This window comes from Panicum virgatum, chromosome 7K, assembly GCF_016808335.1.
Source record: "Panicum virgatum strain AP13 chromosome 7K, P.virgatum_v5, whole genome shotgun sequence".
Classification (NCBI taxonomy): Eukaryota; Viridiplantae; Streptophyta; class Magnoliopsida; order Poales; family Poaceae; genus Panicum; species Panicum virgatum.
This window is the reverse complement of record NC_053142.1, coordinates 26,114,233-26,133,432: the sequence shown is the minus strand read 5'-3', so window position 1 is coordinate 26,133,432 and position 19,200 is coordinate 26,114,233. Positions and strand designations below refer to the sequence as shown.

The 19,200-nt window shown below is 45.2% G+C and overlaps 2 protein-coding genes and 1 long non-coding RNA gene across 14 annotated transcripts; 1 reads left to right on the top strand and 2 right to left on the bottom strand.

Annotated features, from left to right (window-relative positions):
* The first annotated feature begins 2,086 nt into the window (after positions 1 to 2,086).
* On the top strand, positions 2,087 to 7,221 carry LOC120640652 (acyclic sesquiterpene synthase-like). The gene is given in 12 exon segments (XM_039916560.1): positions 2,087 to 2,277; positions 2,393 to 2,572; positions 4,389 to 4,539; positions 4,642 to 4,739; positions 5,089 to 5,303; positions 5,406 to 5,518; positions 5,615 to 5,710; positions 5,804 to 6,019; positions 6,124 to 6,265; positions 6,355 to 6,600; positions 6,671 to 6,865; positions 6,867 to 7,221. Coding segments are annotated over 11 exon segments (1,806 nt in total). The 5' UTR covers positions 2,087 to 2,277; positions 2,393 to 2,412; the 3' UTR covers positions 7,041 to 7,221.
* Positions 7,222 to 7,487: 266 nt separating this feature from the next.
* On the bottom strand, positions 7,488 to 10,603 carry LOC120640651. 12 transcript variants are annotated; one of them, XR_005661941.1, is made up of 4 exons: positions 10,049 to 10,471; positions 9,798 to 9,948; positions 9,359 to 9,390; positions 7,880 to 8,291 (listed from the first exon to the last, which is right to left on the bottom strand). XR_005661941.1 is itself a non-coding variant. In XM_039916558.1 (4 exons), the coding sequence occupies exons 1-4, from the start codon at positions 10,141 to 10,143 to the stop codon at positions 8,250 to 8,252; spliced, it is 330 nt and encodes a 109-aa protein (XP_039772492.1). In that variant the 5' UTR covers positions 10,144 to 10,424; the 3' UTR covers positions 7,880 to 8,249. The 12 variants fall into 12 exon arrangements, 2 of the variants coding, with proteins under 2 accessions (XP_039772492.1, XP_039772493.1); XM_039916558.1 differs by having other exon boundaries at positions 9,359 to 9,445; positions 9,843 to 9,948; positions 10,049 to 10,424; XM_039916559.1 differs by having other exon boundaries at positions 9,843 to 9,948; positions 10,049 to 10,424.
* A 6,584-nt stretch (positions 10,604 to 17,187) lies between these two features.
* Positions 17,188 to 17,810, bottom strand: LOC120642973. Its single transcript, XR_005662816.1, has 2 exons — positions 17,537 to 17,810; positions 17,188 to 17,459 (listed from the first exon to the last, which is right to left on the bottom strand). It is a non-coding gene; the product is annotated as an uncharacterized LOC120642973 (long non-coding RNA).
* Positions 17,811 to 19,200: the final 1,390 nt, after the last annotated feature.

Here is a 19,200-nt window from a genome sequence, read left to right as displayed (position 1 = left end):
AAACTAGTCAACTAATCAGGAGAAGCACTAATCAATAAATCAGAAACAAGCTAATCAACTAATCAAGCTGCTGCTCCTGTTTCTATCTTGCAAGAAGGACAAGTACCTGCTCCGGCGCCCCGGACGGATCTCCAGACCAGCATCTTCGTCCTAGTATACTATAACTAGCATAAAAGCACGTGCATATTGCGTTTCATTTAAAAAAATCTAATTAGCTATTAATTCAAAAATGCATTAAATTGTATATTAATTAAATGAATATACAGATTAAATCATAAAAATATATACCATGGTAGACGTCACTGCTATCTCATAGCTCAGGTCGATATAAACCTATTGCAATAGGAGTAGAGCTAAAATAATTAAGCGGCTGAGGTTTAAAGATATAGGAATAGAGATTTAAATGTTATTCACTCTATACTTCGGAGGCTAGCAGGAGATTTCGCAAGACACATTGAATAGTGCTCATGAATTGGGAAAAATCTTAGGATTGTTATGCAGAAAGTCTAGGTTGGACTGGATCTCAAGGTTCTACATTTCTATAGGGGATTTTGTAAAACCACTAAGATTTATACTATAGGATTCTATTTTAGATTTTTTGTAGGGATCTATTTGCAACCGGGCCAACTGCCTCTCGCAAGCAGCTCCCAGAGGCTCCCGCTAAGGCGGTGGCCTCCTCCCACAGGACGCGCGCGCCACGGGCCCCGTGAAGGCTGTGGCCTCCTCCCAGGCCACGAGGTCAGCCATATGACAAGCAATTCCGGGCGCAGGTGTGTGGGGAGATGGAGCGGGAGGAGGACCAGATGGGGAGAGGGAGGCGAGAGGCGCAGAGCGCACGCGAGAACATGAGAGGCGAGGCCTGACTAGCTATTTCCGACTGCTCTGCGCCTCTACTTCAATGGAACGGGAAGCACCAGCAGCGATGAAGCTCATGCGCCAGCTGCTGTGGGCACAACACGGTGGCGCGGGCAGCGGTGGGGTTGACACGCGCTTGGCTGAGGCGTTGCGAGCGGGCATCGCCTCGGCGACAAGCAACTCTTGCTGCGGCGCAGGGGTGGCGACGTGGTGGACGCGCTTGGACGGGGCGCGCACGGTGGAGGCATCTCGCCCGACGGATAGGCTCGGGTACTGAGGTAGGTGCGCGCGGTAGAGGGGTATGCACGGGCGGAGAAAAAAAATATTTTTTGGCAGAAATGTTCTCGAACATGCAATTTTAATGGGTCTATCTTTCATCCTACCTCCCTCCCCCGACACGTGGGTCCAATGTGAAGGATAAGGCGGGCCCAATATAAGTGATAGAAACATTCTCAATTATTTTCGAACTTTACAACATAGACTAGACTTCACAGATTGCAAGTTCATCACCTCTGGAGGTGGCGGCGCAGCCGACGCAATCGTGCTCCAGCGCCGCGTGCATGTTTGGGGCAGAACCGCACCCGGCGATTTGGCCCTCGAACTTGGCCTTCACGAACTCGGCGGCGAGGTCGCCGAACACCAGGAGTCCAGGAGCACCTCAGCATTGGCAAAGGTGACGAAATAGAACCCAGAAACTGGCTCAAGGGACGAGGCGGCCGCATACTTGGTGATGGTGAGGTCGAAGAAGAGGGCGAGCAGGGCGTGATGCTTGCCATTGGATACGAGGGAGCGGGTGCCCCATGTGGAGGCGAAGGACAGCGCGTGCGGCCGTCGGTGCAACACGACATGCGAGAGAGGCAGACGAGCAACATGGAGATGTCGGCTGCCTGAACAATTTGATCCAATCTATATTATATATATCTATAAAATGTGTCCAGCTGCCTGTTCTGTTGGGAAATGCATGCCACCCGGCCCTCACTCGACTTTACCAATCAGGGGACACGGTGAGCTCAGGGCGGCGAAGTGATCTCGGGGATGACCACGACCATGAGGCATTGGCAGGCGCTGGGGACAGCATGCTCCTATGCTCCCTAATAATTATTGGATGAACAGCAGAGATTCCTCGTACCGAAGCAGGAGCAATTTCTTTTCTCGGTCGGCCGAGAAAAGGACGACCGTGACTGGTGTCTTCCTCGTGGTGGGGGGGGGGGGGGGGGGCGAGCAGGCTCAGCAGCGCGAGAACGTGACCGGGGTCTTCCTCCTGCAGCGCCCGCCTCGCCTTTCCAGTTTCCTCCCTCTCCCTTCCTCCGATCCTATTTCTTCCCCCCGCCTTCCTCCTCTCGCGCCCGTACTCCTCCTATCCTTTTGCCGGTCTCACGGAGCCTCCTCGTCGAGTGAGAGTGAGCCTTGCCTCCTCGAGAGGTGATTGATTTTCCTCCTTTTGCCGGTGGCTAACCCCTGCCTTTTCTTGATTCTTTTTCCTTCACGAGATTGCGAGACATCAAGTTGAAATGTTTTTGGATTTCCAAGGTAGCCACCAATACGTACGAGGAAACGATGGCCACGGCCGTGAAGCTGCTGGCTGCGGGTTCTTCCCTCCCGCCGACGGCCTGCCTAGTCGGCTCCGGCGGGCAGCGCTTGGGCTCGTTACCGAGGGGGATGACGAGGATGCCGCCGACGCCACGGAGCAGAGCGTCGCGCCCGGGGGTGAACCGAGGTATTATTATACTATTTTTTCCCCTTGAATGTTAAACTACGACTAGGACCGTAGGCATGCACATAACACGTTAATACATACGAGTAGGTAGACATCTCGCTCGATCAATGATGAGTACCCCAATAATAATGCAAGTAGCTAGGCACGTGCGTTAATCAGATGCAACCAAAAATGTATGAACCAAGAATCCAAGACGCTAAACCTCGATAATACAAGTAGAGGGACGTGCGTTAACGTTAATCAGATGCAACAAAAAATGTATGTCAAATCAAGATGCTAAACCTGAAACCCTGATGCAATGCAAATGGGTCGGAATGTCGACTTGGGAGCGGCCGCGGTCGCGGTCGCTTTGCACCCACTCCCCACCCGCGCTAGCTAGCTCCTTCCTCGATCCATCTCATCATCATCCCAAGCGGCGACCTCGATCGACGCTCACGAGCTAGCGACGACGCCATGCATTTTGTCGACCCCCTACTACCCGCCGGGTCCGGTGCAAGGAGCCTGCCCGGCCGCCAGAGGTCGGGCCGCCGCCGGCTGTATCGAGCGCACAACGTCTATGCATGCCCACGGCGATGCAAACTCACAAGTCACATGCACGCGTTCATTGACACACCAGTTTTTTTTAGGGGTACTAGCAACACACACGTATTTTTAAAAAAAGTACAGTAAGAAGAATTTTAATGCTAAAACTATACGTTCTAACAAATCCTCATTGAATTTTTTTATCTTTATAGTATAGATAGATCATCACCATGAGGGTTTCTAATTATATGTCCATCTACACGAGGGGTAAGGTGGGCCCAATTTGAATGAAAAATATTTTCAGTTATTTACGATCTTTATAGTATATAGATAGATCATCACCATCGTCAATAAATGGCCAAATGGGTCGCCCGACGGCATGGCACCGCGGCCCGAGCCCGACAAAGCACAGCTCGATTACGCACAGCTCAACTAGGCATGCCCATGGGCTGAGCTGCCGGCCAGGGCACGGCATGGGGCAAGGTTTAACCTTGTCGTGCTGACCCATTATAGTACGTGTGCATCTAGGATTCGAACCTTAGTGAGACCTCTTGCCTCACTCATAACTTCTTTATCACCCTACCTGCAAGACACATATAAATTTACTTGGGACAGCTTCCTTTTGCACAAACCTTGGTGGACCCTTTAGTCCGGGTTCCGGAACTAAAAGGTTTGAACTTTCGGTCCTGGTTGGTGGCTGGGACTAAAGAGCCCTCCCATCCTCTACCAGTTAGAGCAAGGACTAATGCCTAGATTACCGGGACTATGTGTTGTCTGAACAAATGTCAAAGATCAAAGGCCATTTCTATACTAATGAGTAGTTCATTTTCTGATTTCTTTTGTTTTGTTATTTACGGAAAAGAAAGCGAGACTGACACCCATCTCGATCGACGATCTCGTCTCTTCTTTTCTTCAAGTGGCCAGTAAGGTTCACTCACTACACCAAATTGGAATTACCTTGGCGGCTACTTTCCTCGGCGGTCGAAATAAAGCCGCCAAGGAAAATGTGATTTTCTTGGCGGTAGTGTTTAACAGCCTAGGAAATATATATTTCTTGGCAGATGACAAGAACTGCCAAGGACCATTTCCTTCACGGTTTTCGTACTTTCCTTGGCAGTTTTTGGCCGCCAAGGCAATTCCGTTTTGGTGCTATACAAAACTTTTGAGGTAGAACAACGTGCAAAAAGTCCTACCAAAAACTGTAAGAACTTAAGCTAAATTTGCGTAAGCAAACGTCCAGCTCGATCAGATTAATTAAGCAAAAAGATTATGGAAACTCATGCTTTTGCTTCAGTTAGCCGTTGCACAAGCAGACTGCATAACAAGGGCACATCGTCAGATACAACGATAAGGAAGCAGCTCGAGCAAATCGATGTGCTTCAGAACATGGGAATTTCCCGGCATTTCGATGGTGAGATCAAACGTATCCTGGACATGACATACAGGTACCAATATCTTTAGTAAGCATTAATTAATCGTCATGATCTAATCCTCTTCATCAGCTACCAACTCCTGTACTTGACGCCAATCATTGTATGTACGTACAGCTGCTGGTTACAGAGAGATGAGGACATCATGCTGGATGTGGCAACTTGTGCAATGGCATTTCGGATCCTTCGGATGAACGGATACAATGTTACTGCTGGTATACTTATTTGCTGGAATTCCTACCCCGGCTACATATATACTACCTTTGGTCACGCCCGAATAATTGACGCCTTTTTATCAAGATTTGTTCAGACATTTGAAATTTGACTGCCAATATAGCTTTCAGAACATTTAGTTTGGAAAGGTAAAAATCATTCATAATTATTAGAAGCTAATTGTATAACAATATTATAATATAAAAATAGTGGTCAAAATTTCTTCGCGGAGACTAAAAAAATCAACAACATAAAATAATTTGTTACTGGAGGTACTTTTCATTTTTTTAATTGTTTTTCCTAGCTACTTGCAAGTTTTAACACGCTGACCCAGATCAAAATGTTGTGCAGATGAGCTGTATCATGTCGCTGAAGCATCCGGGTTAAATCCTTCACTTGAAGGATATTTGAATGATAGAAAATCCCTATTAGAGTTGCACAAGGCTTCGAAAGTCAGTATCTCAGAAGATGAGTCTACCTTGGACAGCATAGGCTCATGGTCAGGCTGCTTGCTGAAGGAACAGCTGAGATCTGGTGGACTGCAGAGAACGCCACTCTTTAGAGAGGTGACAATTTAGTGATCAATATTATTGTACTGCACTGTTGTTACCACGTTTGGGCCGGGGTTGGCAGGCAGCAGTTTTAAATGAAATATTGTGCATTTTCAGGTGGAACATGCTCTGGAATTTCCTTTCTACACCACATTGGATCGTCTTGACCATAGGAGGAACATCGAAAACTTCAATTTTACAGTAGACCAGATGCTAAAAGCATCATACTTGTAAGTTTCTTATTGTTCCACAAAGCATAGTTTTATTTTATCAAACCATTTTAATGTATACTTAACACCGATCCAATGGTATATTATTTGAAAAAGGTCATGTTATACCAACGATGATATTCTAGCGTTGGCTATCAGAGATTTCAGTGCATGCCAGGATACTTACCAGGAAGAACTTCGTTATCTCGACAGGTAATAAATCTGTTTGTCCAGCTCTATTATTGTGCTATGCAAAACAACAAACAACAGTTCAGCTTATCTGTGGTGAAAAACTTGTCATCGCAGCTGGGTGAAAGAGAGCAGGCTCGACCAGTTACCATTTGCACGGCAGAAGTTGGAGTACTTCTACCTCTCTGCTGCGGGCACCATATTCACTCCTGAACTGTCGGACGCTCGCATTCTATGGGCCAAAAATGGTGTTCTAACAACCGTTGTTGATGACTTTTTTGATGTTGGAGGATCAATAGAAGAATTGGGAAACCTAGTCACACTAGTTGAGATGTATGATCCTCATCCCTTAACTCCACTGTGTTAGCATGTGATGGTTTCTTGGTCTAATTCTCTACCTATCTCTCTTTTTTTTCGATGGTTTTAATTTTATATAGGTGGGACAAGCACCACAAAATTGAGTTCTACTCTGAACACGTAGAGATTGTGTTTTCTGCAATTTACACTTCAGTAAACGAGCTTGGAGAAAAGGCTTCTTTGCTACAAGACCGTGATGTTACCAAACATCTAGTAGAAATAGTAAGTCCCAAGTCAAATTTAGTTTGGCAATCTTTTTATTTATTTATTTGTTGAGTTTTTGGTATTGACGTGTTCAATGGCCTTTGTAGTGGCTGGATCTGCTGAGGTCTATGATGACCGAGGTAGAGTGGCGGATTAGTAAATACGTCCCAACAGCAAAAGAATACATAACGAATGCAGCTTTGACATTTGCACTAGGCCCCATTGTGCTCCCAGCATTGTATTTTGTTGGTCCAAAGATCCCAGAATCTGTTGTTGAAGACCTAGAATACAACGAGTTGTTTAGGCTAATGAGCACATGCGGCCGTCTTTTGAACGATGTTCAGACTTACGAGGTATGCTGCATTTCAAATTTAAATCTTTTGTAAAGTACAACACAAACTGTTGACTGATGTACTGATGCAGAGGGAGTACAACGAGGGCAAGGTGAATAGCGTGTCTCTCCTTGTCATTCAGAGTGGCGGCTCCATGTCCATAGCAGAGGCTAGAAGGGAGATACAGAAGCCTATCGACACCTGCAGGAGAGACCTCCTAAGACTGGTTCTCAAGAAGGAAGGCGCCGTCCCTAGACCCTGCAAGGAGCTGTTCTGGAAGATGTGCAAAGGTATGCTACTTCTTTTACTCCCGGGGCGACTCGTTTAGCTCGCCGGAGGAGAAGGCTAGAGAAGTGGACGCTGTGGTCAACCTACCGCTAGAGCTCAAAGGAAGCATAGGTGCATCGATGCCTGTCTTGTGGGAGAAATCAAACCAGCGTGCGCGATCTGATGCTTCTTGAATTGTTTGGTTAATCGATCATGTGTCCAGTTTCCTAGAAAGGCTCTGGTTTGTACTTCTTTTGGCTAAACTCTCCAGGGAGGAACTCTTCCTTGAGCCTTCCCCAGCTACAGGGGCATGAACTTACCTTTATGCTATATTGTGGGCTTGCTCATTATCCCAGCCTTCTCTGCTGTGGTTCACTTAATTTGGTGGTTATTTGGTTCTTATATGGTTAGCTCACCCATAGCAATTACCATTCTTTCTTGGAATGTTAGGCGCCGTAGGGACAAACACAAGTGCAAGAATGCCCAGCTTGCTCTGTAACACCCGGAACAGCAGCAACGTTCTAAAGCACTAGGAAGATTGGCACGCTACGCCGCGCCAGTAGAGGATGAGCAGCAGCATTAGGTTGGCCTCTCTATAGTGGCAAAACAATGTAGAGTTGCAAATGTTTGGATCCACCAACTAAAAATATTATTTGTTCATAGAACATATTCAGAAATTAAAATATATATGTATAAAAGTCAGCTATATACAATATACTCTACTGTATATCAGTATATGTATAGAAGTCGGCTACATAATACAATTGGCCTGAATAGAAAAGCACAATTAAAATGTACAACAATACATACAAATAATAGTAGTATTATCTCATCTCGGCAGAGATACAGGTACAATCAAAGAAAGCTTTGTTGGCAAAGATCTAGTTCATTCATGTGATCCCAAAAAAAGCTGGAACGGATAAGGAATTGACATCGAATGAATGATACTTGTGTTTGCAACAAAATTCCATGAGAAGAAGAATCCCCAAAAGGATCCGTGACTCACACAATTACTATAAAACAATTAGTAACATGAGAAAGTATCTGTCACCATAATTATGCAATCCTTTGCAAAGCTGCTCATATTATTACAGGGCCAATGGCATGTCTAATAGCATAAACATAGCATTGTGTGTTGCAGCATGTTAATATTAATCAGCCTACAGATTAGTTAGCTTGTACTTTGCAATTCTAATAATCTCAAATCGAGTTGGAACATCAAAAGTTGGCAGTAGGAATGATTCGCCGGAACTGATTTTTCCACACTCACCGTGCAATTAACTTCTCATCATCAGGAAATGAAATGATTTGTGTCTGCGTCACCAGGCCACAATTGACTTATCATCATCAGGAAATGAAATGATTTGGTACCCGCATCACCAAGTCACAATTGAAGTAGTATGCTAATGATATAAGAGAGGATTTACTGGCAAAAGAGAGGCTATCTGCATCAGACATCATTAAAAGTGAGTCAAGTAACAACATATATGTGTATACTGCAAAGGTGGAGATATAGTGCAAGGCTATGAAAAAATGAAAAAGGGAAAAATGGTACACATCAAAATCTTTGGAAATCGATATGCTTTAACTAACGTTGAACAAACAATAGCCAGTAAGGCGTATCATGCTTATTGAAGGACATCCTGAAAACTAATCTCTCTGTATTTTTTTAAAAAAACTAATCTCTCTAGCGGAACATTCACCTTTGTCAGGAAGAAAAGGCACCCAGAAAATAGAGGAATAAAAAATAAACATAGTAACAACATAAAACAAAAGATAGGAAGTGCAATTAGAATAAATATTCATGTAACACAGTGACAACAAATCATATGATTGTTAGTCAGCAAAGATTACAAATGGCTAATTTATCATCAGCAAAGGTAATTACACATGTACTGTAACACCTTAGTAATACATAACATGGTTTGATGGAAAATACCTTTCCAGGTTCCATAAAAGAAATAGACACAAAGAAAAATCGATACACATTTTTTCTTTCATGTACAATTAAGAGGCGTGGAGGAAATATAGTAACAACTTTTCATACCAATTTTATTACATCGATCATATCACTCTCGCTTGGTAATTCATTTTCCTTATTGTCTATGTCTGACTTTTTTCATCACAAAATAAGAAAACTGTCAGGCCTATATGTACAGGAAACACGAAACAGAGCCCCCTGATGCCATGAGCTATATTAAAAAAAAATTTAGTTTGATAAATTGATTAAAATGAGAGCATGCTGAAGCTACATATACCTAACCAGCTCCAATTTTAGTACATCGTCAATCTTAATGTAAGGTATTTTCTTTAAAAATTCCGACAAAGAAGATACCGTGATAGATCGTTTCATGTGTATGTAATTGCTAAATATTTCCCCTGCAGGTTATTAGTAAATTCCCCCCTTTTCAAACCTAGCAGGAATACTCTCAGATTTCTCCAACATACAACAGCTTAAAGTGATCAGATATATTATAATTTGTAAGTCGAAGAGGTTAGAAGGTTTACGTACAGGCCAATGTAGTGGAACCAATTGGGATTCACCTGTAATGCCAAAGATGCATTTTGTTTTAGTATCTCTAGATTCATCAACAAATAACTGAAAAATAAAATGGCTAGTGATTATCCAGCTTATCAAAGACAGAAACAACAATTAGTTGCAATCAACAGAGAGCAGTAACCATGTAGTGGTCATCTGGACTCGTCACCTATAGCCAACAACGGCAACTAATGATGCAATGACGCACTCAAGGAAGACTGAGAAGGTGCCTGCATCCGGCAGCGAAGCACCTCAATCAAGAACATATGTGAGGCTGTGGCTGCAGGAGGGTAAAGAGGACAGGCGGCTGCCCAAGGTTGCACAGGGAGGATGGGGAACGGGCCAATGTAAGAGGGAGAGGGAGAGGCACAAGCTTGTATCTGACTATCAGAGCAAGGGACTCTGAGCAGACCTCCCGCCGTTGATGGAGCCCCTTGCAGATCTATAGTCCACCCACCTCTTTACTGTTGATTGTTGTTGCTGTGCGTTCCTCGCCGGCGACGAATCCGCCACCTCCTCCACGGCCACGACATTGAACCTTCTTCACGGCCAATGGGGGAGGACTATGGGATTGAGCCGAAGGGCCGGCGACATGAATCAGCAAGGTAAGCATGACCAGGAGATAGGAAAAGAAACACACAACCAAACGGATCTGGACCTTACCCGAAGAGGAGAGCAGAGCCAGGCAATCGGTACGACCCTGCACCGTCGAAGATAGGAACACGCACAAGGGGGACATGAATCAGCAAGGGAAGCATCGGCAGCAAATCGGAAAAGAAACGCACAACCAAACGGATCCCCAATGCAGGTGAAGAGTTCCGGCCGGCGAAAGCGCGCGAGTGTAGCAGGGCGGCGTCGGTCGGCGGCTGCGCCCGACGCGCCACCGCTGGACTCCTCCACTGAAGCTCTACTCCGATGGCGGCGCGATTTGGACCTCCCCAAACCCTACTCCGCCTTCACAGCCAGCGAAAGCACAAGGAAAGGGGGTGGGATTGGAACGGGCGCCCCCCCCAGGAGACTGAGCGCGAGACCCCAGCGGGCCCCAGCCGCAGGCGAGGCGGTGCGGCAACCCACCGCGGCCCCACCCACAGCGAGAGCGGCGCGGCGCGATGACAGAGCCGGCAGCCCAGGCCCCGCGTCGGGCGTCTCCCCTCCACGTGTCGCTCGGAGAAGGGCTGAACGCCCTCAGCTCTCCTTCCCCAGGGTGGATAGGAGTAAGAGTATTGCCACACAACGATACAGCTAAAACAAGCGCGCGCATAAGCCTGGCTGTCGAGCCGGCTTGGCTCGGCTCGGCTCAGCTCGAGCTGGCTCATTATGGTAACGAGCTGGCTCGGCTCGGCTCATTACCAGACCGAGCTAAAAGTCAGGCTCGGCTTGGCTCGTTTCGCAGCTTGAGCTAGCTCGTTTGGCTCGTGAGCCAGCTCGAAAAAAACCAGCCAGCTAGACGAGCCAAAGCCTAGAGTCTGGGTTCTCTTGTGCTTGGTCTCGAGGGTCTTCCTCCATGGCTGTGGGGAGAGGGGGCCAGCCCCGGTCGACATCACGCCGAGTAGCGTAGGGGCTGGGCAGTGCAGGGGGCAGGCCGGATCGCCGAAGGCGCATAGGACGGCAAGATAGAACCAGAGCCGTGGCCGGTGGCGGCAAGGGTGCAGGGCGGCGGTGCGGCGCTATGGCGGCATGGCGGGCAAGGAGCAGGCCGGTGGCGATGGGGGTGCAGTGTAGACTGTGCAGTGTGTCGCTGTGGCGGCAGTGCGTCGCTGTGGCGGCCTGGCGGGCAGCGAGCAGGGCTACAGGGCCGGTGGCGGCGGCCGGCGGGGGTGTGGGACTGCAGGACGGTGCTATGTGGCAGCCTGCGCAAGAAGTGCAGGGGGAAGGGAGGGGCTGGGAGGGGGTGCAGGGTGCAGCCGCCGCCGTGCAGTGCAGGGGAAGGGAGGGGCTGGGAGTTTAGGGTTTCAACGTTTTGTTGGTTGGGCCTTTGGGGGGGTGTTGGGCAGCTGGGCCGCTTGGTGCTTGCGAGCCGGCTCGAGCCGGCTCAATAAAATGCCGAGCTAAAACCTTGGCTCGGCTCGTTAATTTTTTTCAACGAGCCGATCCGAGCCGAGCCACTAATGAGCCGAGCCGAGCGAGCTACCAAGCCACGAGCTTTCCATCCAGCCTTACGCGCGCGCACACACACAAAAAAAAGAAAGAGCTACATACACAAAAGAGCAAGCGGAATCAACATATCAAATGTTCAGATAGATAAAAGAAACACTGGAGTGAAATAAACATTTCACAAACTGAACCACACCAGAGAATTTAAAACAACATCAGAGTCTCCACATCCAAACATGGTATTAGAAACATTTGTTCAACATATATAGATAAGTATGTGCACATGCTGCTACTCCCATCCAATGCTACACCCTCCAACTAAGAACTTTCGGAGAGGGAAAAACATATGAGGTTTATGAAAAAAAACTCAGCAAGCAAACTGTTTTAACCAAGCCATTTAAATCACAATTTGATTAAATATTGGATTAACAAATTGATATAAAAGAAGTATCATATTGAGAAAATAAATAATAACGTCAGGTAGAGAGATATATGGAAACTTCACATCAATGCTTCAATGCACATGCAAATGGTGCAATGCAATACATGACTTTACTTCTACCCACAAATCCTAAAGAAGTAAGAAGTAAGGGATGCAACCACATTGCTATATGCTTATATCTCAACGTGTGTTGTTGTACCAGCACTTGCTGCACCAATCCAGCTACGATTTCTTCATATGCATATTTAATATGAGATTTGTAAATGTATGATTGCAATGCATGAACTCCATATACCTCCAAAATTTATAACTACAAGAGCAATGCCACAAGTAGATAAATAGATAATTCAAAAATAAAACCAAATTCAGATATCTTCTGGCTAGTGTGAGCTTCTGAACTTTAATTGGAGGCAATTCAAATAGCAAAGTTAAAGTGACTAGACCACGTCACCACGTTTACTTACCTTCACCGAAGATCAAGAACGTGAGCTAAGCACGGTCGGCGCACCACTCGTTCACAAGCATAGGTCAACACCAAAATAAACACACTTCAAAATAAATATATCAAGTAAAGCATTCCTACGCCCAAACCCAATGTTCTCACACAAAACACTCCAATCTAGACATGACAGCAGCACTATAACTTATTTTTTTCATATCCTTCAATCCTGATGGACAAAAAATCTCATCTTTTTCCATCTTAAAGGTAACTGCATATCCTACAATTTCTAAGAGAAAAAATTGTCAACCTTGGGTAAATTTGAGGTTAAGCTTAATCTAATAATTTGACAGATTCTTCAGAACAGTCCTACTAACATAGTCATAACTGAAGCTCCAGAATTCTAACGAATATGAACTTTACCAATCTGGAAAGCTTGCAAAAATCTCTTCAACTATTATAACTACTTAAAAGTCTAAATATGCCATTATGTTTCCCTCAACTTCAAGTTAACAGACGCTAAACACAATTATGAGACTGAAAAATAGTTAGATTCCAACTTTAGTTTCTCCCTCATCTTAAATCCGATCGAGGTGTCCTCTGCGGCCATGTAAAGATCTTTAATTCTTCTCTAATCTTACTCATACAAGGTTTAATTTTTTTAGATTATTAAGAGCACGAAAAACTACTATGAACAGAAACTATGGAAATTGATGGTGTGCTGAGAAAAGCGAGGAGAGTAAACCCTTAACCCTAGTCCAAAGGGTGACTAATACCGCTACTCCCATGAGCTAAAAAGTTCTAAGACCAAAGGAAAAACATGTTCTACAGCAGGGTTAGGTCTCACCTAGGGTTTTTCCTTGAGAGCAACAAAGGCAACGGCAATGGCGACGATCCCAACAACGATTCCCCACCATTTTCCTAGAGGCAAGGGTCACGGTGAGGAAAAGATCCGAATTAGGGAAAAATAGGGAGAGGAAAGGAAGCCTGACCGATTTCTGTAGAGGAATGGCGAGAATAGGCGACGATGTACCCAAATCCGCTCTCTCCTTTCTTCTCTTCTTATCCCTCCTCTCCTTTGTTTTCACGGCCAAAGGGTGGTGGCGCAGGTAGGGGGCAAGGAATTTAGGGTTTGAAACGGAGCCAGGGTACTGTAGCGTGATCACTCCTATTGTAGCGTGGGCCTGCCTACCTACCAACTTAAAAAACTATTACATTTTGATCTAAACTCCAATTTTGGTGGTCAACAAGAACACCACTTTTTTAGAGAGGTGACAATTTAGTTATCAATGTACTGTAATACTGTTGTTACCACATTTGGGAGCTGCCTATTCAGCACTTTTTGATGAGATATTGTGTATTTTCATGTGGCACATGCTTTTGGATGGCCTATTCGTATTTGGATGAGTTTTGGTACAAGTTCTTGTGTATGGCTTATCATCTCTAGCAGCATATCAGGCCCGTAGAACGAGTCATGTGGCTCTAAAGATTGAATAACAATTACACCAGCCTTTCAAAAGGGCGTCGGGGACCTCGAAACATATAAAAACTAGCATGTGTGAGACCGTAAGTAATGACTCGCTTCAGGTTATTTGAAACTTGCAGATAGGTTGTTGCATTTTTTTGCTTCAGAAAAAACCTAGGATAAAAGGGGATTAGGGTAGGGGGAAGCGCGTTCCATACATTCCTGTATCTTGCAGTTTGCTAAATAATCCATTGGTTGCGACTAGAACATTTGCAATATATTTTTCACGAGCTTATTGAATTCACTGCTAGAAAAATGACTTTTTATCGCACAGAGGTTAGTACCGGTCATTTTTTAACGGATACAAAAGGCGGCACTGACTCATTTTAGTACTGGCTTTAATAAATTTGAAAGCCCCTGAAACCATTTTGGTACCAAACCAAAACACTAATAGGTACTAAATGTGACCTTTTAGTATTGGTTGGTATTTTGGCCCGATACTAAAATGGCATGGCCATTTAGTACCGGTCAATGGCACCACCCGGTACGAAAGGTTGACATTTGTACTGGTCAGTGTCTTGGCCCGGTACTAAATGGTCTTGCACAAGTTACTTCAAAAGGAAATCTACTCTCACCCAATCACATGTGATACGTAGGTGGGATGGTAAGAAAATAACATGCAAAGCCGGAGGTCGTGGGTTCGAATCCTTGCGCCACGCATGCATAAATAGGATGCACATGTGCGAACCACCCGAGGGTTCATCATATATTCTTTTCATTATTTCTGGGAGGAACGTTTAGTACCCGTTGACCGGTATTAATACTAGTTTTTTCTAGAAACGATTTCTCCATTATCTATATACTAATTAACCACACAGCTAAAAAAACAATTTGTAGGACAGAACGCCCAGTTTTCTTCTAAGGGTAGGTCAAAAGGTAACCCTCTCCTACGTAGGGAGCGGAGGTACTTTAGTAGTTGACCTACCTCCAAAAATACATTTCTAGGGGAGGTGATGCCATCACCAGGCCGTCCTTTAAAATGGCCATCATTTTTTTGGGGCGGGTGATGCTATCGCCCGTCACGCATTCTTAGGAGTGTGTGACGCCCTCACCCTCCCATGTAAATGGCCACCATTTCCACATATGGGTGACGGCGTCACACGCCCCTAAAAACAATTTTCTAGGATGGGTGCTAGCATGATCTGCCGCTACAAATGGTCTCACACATAAAAGTTTCTAACGTTTTCATGATCTTGGATGAAGACAAATTTTGTACCAAAATTATAGAACTTGATGCGAACTAAATTTTATTTTGATAACTTTTTTCATTTAGCGTCGTTTAATGGTCTAAAAAATTATTTATGAGTTCTCTAGTTTCAAAAGCTACAAGTTTTACTTTTTAGAAAAAAACATTGAATGTAGAGTAGTTGCATATCAAAGTTGTAGTGGTAGGATCTAAAATTTCGTAGTTCATACATTATTTATTTAAGACCCTTTAGAATCACAAGATCATTTATTAGTTGTGCCTTACGTATGCCAGTGAATATATATTATCTCATACAACTCAAGTCATATTTTAAAGTTTCCATGGTATTAACCTTTATATACACTAAAATATCTTTGATATATTTTTTCTGTATCTATAGTTCACAATAACTATAGCGTAAGTTTCACTTTTTCCAAAAAACTTTCTATGATATTTAAAAATTTAAATGAATTTTTAGAATAAAATAGAAAAATATTTTTTTGGAGGGGGAGGAGGGCGATGGCGTCACCCGCCCCTAAACATGGATTCCTTTGTGTGACATCCCGACACAGGGCTTAATATCATTAATAGATACTCATACCAATAAGTTGCAACTTCTTTTTCGGAAGCCGATCTCCAAAGAACTCCGACGTTAAGCGTGCTTGGCCCGAAGCAATTTGAGGATGGGTGACCGACTGAGAAGTTCTTCCCGGGTGTGCACGAGTGAGGACGAAGTTTGCAGAAAAGACTTGTGTTGGTCTGTGAGGGCAGTCTAAGTCCTAGAAAACTGCCAGATGTAAGCGTTCCTGGCCTTGGGGAGGCAGGACGTTACATAATGGTATCAGAGCTGACTTTCGCGGTTTTACGGGCATTTATGATCGTAAGTGCGTGGGCATGAGCACGGACGCGTGGGGCGCAGATGGCACCGGTATGTGGACGGGCGCGTGGCGGGTCAGTGCGCAGGCATCTGGGATGCGCCGTTGGCACTGGAAGCACGGACATGCACAAAGACCGTTGGCACTAGACGCACGGACGTGTCACATGTGTTGTTGGCACTAGACGTATAGGACGTGGCCAAGAGAGGACGTCAATCTCTTAAGGGGATGAGTATGTGACATCCCGACCCAGGACTTAATAGAATTAATAGAATACTCATACCAACAAGTTGCAACTTCTTTTCCAGAAGTCGATCTCTAAAGAACTCCGACGTTAAGCGTGCTTGGCCCGGAACAATTTGGAGATGGGTGACCGACCGGGAAGTTCTTCCCGGGTGCGCACGAGTGAGAACAAAGTGTGCAGAAAGACTTGTGTTGGTCTGTGAGGGCAGTCTATGTCTTAGAAAGCTGCCAGATGTAAGCGGGCCCGGCCTCGGGGAGGCGGGACGTTACACTAGGGGCGGGTGATGGTATCATCCACGGCCACAAATTGTTTCAAAGTTAATATAAAACAATAGTGTATCTCGTAGAGTCATAAGTGACTGTATAGCGTAATAGAAGAGGGTACACGTGAGGCTAAAGATAAGCGGTTCGAGCCCCGGTTTACACAAGCGTCCATCTTTCGTCAAAGAAATTGTACCCACATAGCAGAGGGGCTTGTGGTGTTGGCCAATTACCTAGAATATATTTTTATTATTTTTTCAAGTTTTTTCTTCTAATATTTTATTTTCTACAAATTGATTGATAGAGGCGGGTCAAGAGCTCACCTGCCCCTACAAATCGATTTGTAGGGGCGGGTGACGCCATGACCTGCCATACAAATGCATTTGTAGGGGGCATATAACCCGCACATATAAAATGATTGTTAGCTGCAAGAACCAAAGGCGGGTACCACATCCACCTTTGAAAATATGTTTTTACCGGATCCTAAAAATTCTTTATGCAGTTGTAGTGCCACAAGCTAGCAAAGTGCCCTAGATTTTCTTTTTGATAAGTGCCCTAGATCGAGATTGGATTAGATCAGAGGCAGGGCAGAAGTTCCTTATGTCTCCCATTCTATCAGGACACACACCACAATATTTACAAGTACAGATGTGTTCTTCTTGGTATCTCCCCATTCTCACTTCTGGTCTCTTGGAATATTACACATGTTACGCTCTTGACTTTGTATCTTCGACAAATTTCAGATCTACTTATTGAATAAATTCCCATCTAATGATAAGGGATAAGTTGGAGAAAGACTCGGAACAATGCCAAGTTTAGAAATCAAGAACACATCAACTCAGATCTAGTTCACTTGTACTAGGAGCAGCCCACGAGCAAAGACCACATACCCTAAAATAAGCAGATGAATATACTCTAAAATAAGCAGGCAAGAACGGAGGCGGCATTGAGTTGCAGGCTTGTTGGGAATTCCTTCACCGCAGACACCCCAAACCGTGTGCGCACCTGGCTAGATTATCCAACCAATCAACATCAGCCCAAATGAGATGGGATGCCTGGTGAAGAAAGGAACTAAATCGAGGTCACCTGTGTTTAGTCGGGGAGGTGGACAACGCACGAGCTTGTTCTTGCCGCCGACGAGGGAGGATGCACATGCACGCAGGATCTGGGTGGAGGGCGCGGACAAGATTAAGGTCGAGAGGCAGCAGGATCTCGGGTGGGGGCGGGGGTGAGTACTGGGTGAGGACGCGGTGCGGCGATTTTGGAGAGAGCGAGCAAGCGCAGTGGAGGATTTGGGAGAGGTGGCGACGATTTGGACGGAGAGCAGTGGAAGCGGCGGCCGGGAATATTGAAGACCGGTAGCTAGGGTTTGTTCTCTTGTTTTTCTGATTGAGACCACAGCTTCATAAGTGGGCCGAGCTGGGCAAAGTTTTACTCGCAAGTGGGCTGTGGTTGAGCACGGAGAAAGAAAAAAAAGGCCAAGTCTGTATACGCAGACGGATAATTGAACCCAACTATAGCGTTTTTTATATTTTTATATTTTTCAAAATCGTTTTTTACAGAAATATATTTTGGGTTTCACAATGTACAGGTTTATATCCCTACCGCCCGGCAGGGGGGCGGCAGGGGGCCTGCCAACGGCCTGTGGGGCGGCAGGCCCCTGCCGCCCCCCTGCCAGGCGGTAAGGGCCTATATGTAATTAAAATTTCTGTTTTATCGCATGGAGGCCCCTACCGCCCGGCAGGGGGCGGCAGGCTCCCCCCACGAACTATAAAAACCGAGGTCCTCCTGCATTTGCAGCAAACAACATCCATAGTGGGAAAAATGAGAGACGTGGGGTGAGGGAGGGAGTTGCAACAACGAAACCTTGCCGGATTCCGCACTTGTGATCTGCAAGTAAGTTACGTATGAATCCATTAATATTGTAAAACAATTTAATTTAATTAATGCTATAGTACCAGCATGCCTATCACTGATAAGGCAAACATTAGGCCTTTTAGCAACAACGTGAATCTTAAGACGTTCAAGAAACCAGTACCAGCTTTCAGTGTTCTCATTCTCAACAAAGGCAAAGGCGATGAGAACTATCTGCTTGTTGCAATCAATTCCGATCGCCGTCAATATTGCTCCCTTATATTTCCCTGTCAGAAAAGTGCCGTTAATACACAGAACAGGAAGGGAGTAAATGAAGGCCCTCACACATGCACCAATGTAGAAGAAAGCTCGCAGCAAAATGCTTGCCCCCCCCCGACAAGCTCGGTACACTGTATGTATCATAAGCACTTTCAGGATTTTTGTGCACAATTGCTTCAAGCATACGAGGTAGGTTGTCATATGAAGCCTCATAAGTGCCAAACTGCATCTCAAACACTTTTTGTTTAACCCGCCAAGCCTTTGCATAGCTGATCACATACTGAAAATTTTGTTCAATGTCCCTAATTATCAATGCAGGCTCGTAATCTATTTTGTCAAAAATCACCCCATACATCTTTTTGGCCACGAAAGTAGATGTGATATTACGGTGATGTCCCACAACACCTGTCAATCTACAAGCATGTGGTGTAACAATTGAACATTCCCAGTGTGTTCTGAACTTCCCCTTGTAGGCATGCACTCGCCATGTACAGTCTCTATCTGCACACCTCAGCTCGTATTCTTTGCTGCTAGACTTCAAAACTCTGAATTTCTTCCTCAGAGATATAGCCCAGACCTTCACAACATCCTTCACATCTTCAATGGTACGATATTTT

Excerpts from the sequence above, each read along its gene's own strand:
- LOC120640651 (XM_039916558.1), bottom strand. The coding sequence starts at position 10,143 with ATGCTTCCCTTGCTGATTCATGTCCCCCTTGTGCGTGTTCCTATCTTC. Across the intron at positions 9,949-10,048 it reads GGCTCTGCTCTCCTCTTCGG|TCCTCCCCCATTGGCCGTGA; the intron begins GTAAGGTCCAGA and ends TCAATCCCATAG. Across the intron at positions 9,446-9,842 it reads CAACAATCAACAGTAAAGAG|TTATTTGTTGATGAATCTAG; the intron begins GTGGGTGGACTA and ends TTTATTTTTCAG.